The 6,124-nt window shown below is 49.9% G+C and overlaps 1 protein-coding gene across 1 annotated transcript; it reads right to left on the bottom strand.

Annotated features, from left to right (window-relative positions):
- Positions 1–4,747: 4,747 nt before the first annotated feature.
- On the bottom strand, positions 4,748–5,957 carry LOC113409243 (zinc finger protein 135-like; the record flags this gene model as incomplete). Its single annotated transcript, XM_029914126.1, has 1 exon — positions 4,748–5,957. A coding segment is annotated over exon 1 (1,210 nt), but the record flags the coding sequence as incomplete, so codon positions are not given.
- Positions 5,958–6,124: the final 167 nt, after the last annotated feature.

The raw sequence follows: 6,124 nt of genomic DNA on the forward strand, positions 1-6,124 counted from the left end.
GTTTTTGTTTTCTTTTCTTTCTTTTTTTTTGTCCTCTCAGGTGAAAAAGAGAAATGGACAGGCGACAGGGAGTTTTCCTCAGCTGAGTGGGGAGACTTTCTGAACTTTGGCCAGAAGGGGTTTCATGCTGTTCTTTGCTAAGATGCAGATCTTTTTGTTCCTGCCCAAATTCCTTTCCAAAGAATGGCTACTTGACAATTGATGGCCCATCAGCTTTGATGGCACCATGGCTAGAGGCGTTAACTTCTCCTTTGTTTTGGAGGAAGTTTTACTCACTCCTCAGGTGTGTCTGTTGAACACACTTCAGTCATGATTTCAGCTTATGTTCATAATTGTATATACAAAGTTGCTGCATACATTTCACCATGATAATACTGGCCAGCAAGATATTGGTTTTGATATTATACTTTTTAAGGCATATTTTGTACAAAGATTATTATTGTAGTGTGTAGGGTGTAAATAGTGGTGTATTCCATCACAGTGACTCCAGTATCCCAGTGTAAAACACTGAACATTTACTAGCGCAGATCTGTTCAGTAACCTACCTCCACAAGCTACTTTCCGTGGGCTCTCTGCCATGTACTCGTTTGTTCAGCTGTGCATGACTCCACGCTCCTTCCATCAGCACTCATAGCTGACTGCAGAAATGTCCATCTGGAAGTTAGAATAGAATCTCTATGGAAAGTCTCTTCCCACGCCTGGATGGCCCTGTCCTTGGATAGTAGTTCATCACAGTCATATATAGTGATTTGACTCATTTGTGTAGTCCGTGGCTAGGGTTGCCAGGTGTCCCATTTTCAACTGCAAAGTCTAGTCAAAAGGGGACCTGTACCGCCTCTTGTCAGATGTACTGACCACACACCAAAAGTCCGGTTACCGCAGGTGGGGGTAGGTTGGGAGAGGGGTCTTCCATCTGTGCCAGCCCCTGCACAGCCGGGGAGACCTCCTACCTGCACCTCGTAGGCAGACAGAATTCATGTGCCCCATGTTTTTTTTCCATTGCAGAATAATTTATTTTGATGGAGCACTGTAATTGCACCTTTTCCCCACAAGGGCCTGCTGTGACACCAGAACAGAGAGCAGCCGGCTTACGGCTGGAGCAGCCAGTCACGGGGAGGGAGGGGGTTCGAGGCTGCTTTCTTCACAGCACCCTACCTGTGGGCCGAGGTCTGAAGGCAATGGATGGGTGGAGGGGATGGACAGAATGGGGCACACAGGGCGGCTGGTGGGGTCAGAGGAGCTAGTGGGTGACATTGAGCCAGAGGCTGAATGCAAGGGGGGTGCAGGGCAGATGGGGTGTGTGTGATGGGGAGACACAGGGATAGGACAGAGCCTGACTGAATGTGAGAGACCAGGGGTTAGCCACAGTCTCCATGGGCTCCTCAACTCTCTATAAGGGTATGTCTACACTACAGGATTAATCCGAATTTAGATAATTCGAATTTGGGAAACAGGCTGTATAAATTCGATTGTGCGCGGCCACACTAAGCACCTTAATTCGGTTTTAAACCACATTAATTCGGTGGTGTGCGGCCACACTACCCCATTAACTTAAACACAGTAATTCGGTGGTGTGCGTCCACACTAACCCTAATTCGAATTAACAAAATCGATTTAGGCTCTACTCCGTTCGTCGAGGTGGAGTACAGAAATCGATTTAAAGGGCCCTTTAATTCGAATTAACTGGCTCTGTAGTGTGGACGGGTGAAGGGTTAATTCGGATTAAGGCAGCTAAATCCGAATTAAAGTCCTAGTGTAGACCAGGCCTAACAATCACTCCCCTCCCCTCAGCTCCTCCATGACCCCTGGCTCCCCCAAGCCTTTGCACTGCTTCTGAGGGGCACGGGAAATACATTTCTATGTTGTAGTTTAAATGAATTATTACTCAAAGTTCTGTATTAATATGTCTAGTGAGGAATCTATTTGTAAAAAATCACTTCCTCAATCTTTTTTGTTGTCCGTATTGTTACATAGTTCCTAACAGGTATTTTGAAATAAATTACCAAAATAATTGAAACTAGTGTGATTATAATGTGGTATTTTGACACAGAAAATATGCAGATGAAAATATTTTTCGCAGAATTTTTAGGCACAGAATTCCCCTAGGATTAATGGGAAACTCTCTCTAAGCACCTCCTAATGACACAGTTCATCAGCCCTGATGGTCAGTTAGGCCTTAGAACATTTTGGTTGGTTCATCTTAAAGATTTACACTTCACACAGGCTTTTCCCCATGACATTTGAAAGCATCAGCTTGTTTAATAGCATAGCAACACCTGGTTAAACAGACCTTTGTTACACATCAAGTACATAGTGTGACAGGTTCGGTCACAGAGACCCCCTTGAGACTGTCACTTGATGCACTGGGGTACCAGTGACAATGATCCCCCCCCGCCAGAACGGGCACCCCTCAACTCTGTCTCGCTGAGCTAGACACTCCAGTTCAGCTCCAGCAGACTCAGAGATTGGGCCACACCCTTCTGCAGTTCAGACACTGAGGGCTGGTCTACACTAGGGGGGGAATCGATCTAAGATACGCAACTTCAGCTACGAGAATAGCGTAGCTGAAGTCGACGTATCTTAGATCGATTTACCTCCCGTCCTCACGGCGCGGGATCGACGGGCGCGGCTCCCCCGTCGACTCCGCTTCCACCTCTCGCTCTGGTGGAGTTCCGGAGTCGACGGGGAGCACGTTCGGGGATCGATTTATCGTGTCTAGATGAGACGCAATAAATCAATCCCCGATAGATCGATTACTACCTGCCGATCCGGCGGGTAGTGAAGACATACCGAGATTCACTCAGCCCTGGGGCTTCTCAGTTAACAGGGACTTTCCCAGCGCCCAGTGTGCTGCTTTTCTGGGAGCCTGAACCCCAAATAAATCCATTTTACTCTGTATAAAGCTTATACAGGGTAAACTCATAAGTGTTCGCCCTCTATAACACTGAAAGAGATGCACAGCTGTTTGCCCCCCTCCCCATCCCCGGTAACAATTACCTACCTTGGGTTTATTAATAAACAAAAGTGATTTTATTAAGTATAAACAGTAGGATTTAGGTGGTTTCAAGTAATAACAGACAGAACAACATAAGTCAAAAAGCAAAACCAGTTGAAGACACTCATTGTTTACCTCCCCGGCCTTATATAGAATTTCTCTAAGGCGGGACACCTTTATTTGGAATTCCACCCCTCCGAAAAGTACCATTTTCAAGATGGATTTCAGTATCAGGTGACAGGGTCACATGTCTCTGTAAGACCCCAGTCTCCATTCTTCCTGGGTTAGCCCACAGGAAGGCTTGCAGGTAAACAAAGCCATTCACGACTCAGTAATTCTGAAGCACCCTTAATGGCCTCCACTTAATATGTCTACATCAGTAGTTCAAGTTCATACCTTATTCTCCTAACTCCAGACATAGAAATAAGACATGCAAACAAATAGGATGAACACACTCAGTAGATTACAAGCTTTCTAATGATATGTTACAGGGGGCATTTAGAATAAAGCATACTCCAGTTATGTCATATTCCTAAGCATATTTTCATAAAGCATATGGAGTGCGACGTCACACATAGTTCTTCATCATCACATTTCTATTTAAAGTACAGGTCTGTCACATCGTATGCTGGGGTTACGTTCCGCAGTCAGCGCGTAAAGCGAAAATCACGTATAGTCAAAATTACATTGAGTGTCATGGCAGGCGGAATCGCCCGCACTACAGGGGCAGTATTAAAATTGTTGTTTTTCTTTTTGTTTGTTTTTGTTTTGTTTTTGCCGACCGCGTAAAGCTGAAATCGCGCATGTTAAATGCGCGTAAGATGCGACAGACCTGTAGACAGTGTGAGCAGTTCCTGAGTCTTCTTTCAATCACACGCACCGAACTGCCCTCCCGCCCCCCGACCAATCCAGGCTGAGACAGGACTGCAAATGGCACCTCTAGATGTCACTCAAGAGTCACCAGCTGGCTGGAACCAAAGTAGATGTGGGGGAAGTTCCGAGCTGGGTCCCATCTAGATGGGGGGGAGGTTTGTCCTGGGTGCATCCCAGGTAAAAGTGTGTGTGAGAGAGACAGAGAGTGAGAGACCTGGCTGGAACCCAGTGAGATGGGGGAAGGGGATGACCTGGCTGGATCCCACCTAGATGCAGGGGGTCCCTAATGGAGTAGCTTGTGACCATCTACTCTAAAATCCCCTCACCTGTCTACTCTTCCCCACACTGCTCAGCCAAGTCCCCTTCTCTGCCCAACACAGTCTCAGCACAGCCGTGCGGCCGCTCCCTTGTGTGCGTGCGCTGATGCCTTGTCAATGCACTGTTGCTGCTGAAGTTCTTGCCGCAATTATGACAGCTGTAGGGCTGCTCCCCTGTGTGTGCGCTGATGTGCTCTCAGGCCTGAAAGCTGTGAAAAGCGCCTGCCGCAGTCAGCACAGCTGTATGGCCGCTCCCCTGTGTGCGTGCGCTGGTGTATTCTCAGGCCTGAAAGCTGTGAAAAACCCCTGCCGCAGTCAGCACAGCTGTATGGCCGTTCCCCTGTGTGCGTGCGCTGGTGTATTCTCAGGCCTGAAAGCTGTGAAAAGCCCCTGCTGCAGTCAGCACAGCTGTACGGCCGTTCCCCTGTGTGCGTGCGCTGGTGTATTTTCAGGCATGAAATCCGTGAAAAGCCCCTGCCGCAGTCAGCACAGCTGTATGGCCGTTCCCCTGTGTGTATATGCTGGTGTCTTTTCAGGCATGAAATCCATGAAAAGCTCTTGCCACAGTCAGCACAGCTGTACGGCCGCTCCCCTGTGTGCGTGCGCTGGTGTATTTTCAGGCCTGAAATCTGGGAAAAGCCCTTCCCGCAGTCAGCACAGTGGTAGAGCTGTTCCCTGCTATGTGTGCGCTGATGCTTAGTCAGTGTACTGGCACTGCTGAAGCTCTTGCCGCAATCGTCACAGCGGTACGACTGTTCCCCAGTGTGCGTGCGCTGATGGTTGGTCAGTGTACTGGCACTGCTGAAGCGCTTCCCGCAATCATCACAGCAGTACGGCCGCTCCCCGGTGTGCGTCCGCTGGTGTGTTCTCAGATCTGAGACCTGTGCAAAGCCCTTGCCGCAGTCGGTGCAATGGTGAGGCCGTTTCCTGGTGTGTTTGCGATAATGCACTCTTAAGCTTGAGCTTCGTGCAAAGTCCTTGCCACAGTCAGTACAGTGGTACAGCCGCTCCCCAGTGTGTGTGGGCTGGTGCAATCTCAGCCCTGAGATCCGTGCAAAGCTCTTTCCGCAGTCTGCACAGCGGTACGGCCGCTCCCCGGTGTGTGTTTGCTGGTGCGTTTGCATCCCTGAGATCTGTGCAAAGCCCTTGCCACAGTAGGCACAGCGGTGTGGCCGCTCCCCAGTGTGTGTGCGCTTATGTCTACTCAGATTTGACCATGACGCAAATCCCTTGCCACAGTCAGCACAGCGGTACGGACGCTCCCCAGTGTGTGTGTGCTGGTGTGATCTGAGATCTGAGATCTGTGCAAAGCCCTTGCCACAGTCAGCGCAGCGGTGTGGTCGCTCCCCGGTGTGCGTACGCTGATGTCTACTCAGCTTTGAGATCTCTGCAAAGCCCTTGCCACAGTCAGCACAGCGGTGTGGCCACTGCCCGCTGTGTGTGTGCTGATGTCTACTCAGCTTTGACCTCTCTGCAAAGCCCTTGCCACAGTGAGCACAGCGATACGGCCTCTCCCCGGTGTGTGTGCGCTGATGTACTCTCAGCTGTGAGCTGTGTGCAAAACCCTTGTTACAATCAGCACAGCGATACGGCTGCTCCCTGATGCGCTTGCGCTGAATCTGGGTCAGTGTTTTGGCATTGTTGAACCTCTGCCCAGAGTTGGCACAGCGGTTCGGCTGCTCCCTGGTGTGCGTGCGCTGGTGCTGTTTCAGTGTGAGTGGGTTGCTGAACTTCTTGCCGCAGTTGATGCAGCAGTGGGGACACCGGCCCATGGGGAGTCTCTGGTGTGTAGCCAGGTCTGGTCTCTGGCTGAGTCTACCCAGGAGATGGACGGTATGCAGCATATTGATCCCCGTGTGGGCTGTGGGATCCTGCTCTCCCTCTGTGCTCTCCCCACATTCAGACTGTGTCCTCGTTTCTCCCGGGATCCCGTGCCCTG

This window comes from Terrapene carolina, unplaced genomic scaffold, assembly GCF_002925995.2.
Source record: "Terrapene carolina triunguis isolate 2854851 unplaced genomic scaffold, T_m_triunguis-2.0 Scaffold31500, whole genome shotgun sequence".
In the NCBI taxonomy this organism is placed as follows: domain Eukaryota; kingdom Metazoa; phylum Chordata; order Testudines; family Emydidae; genus Terrapene; species Terrapene triunguis.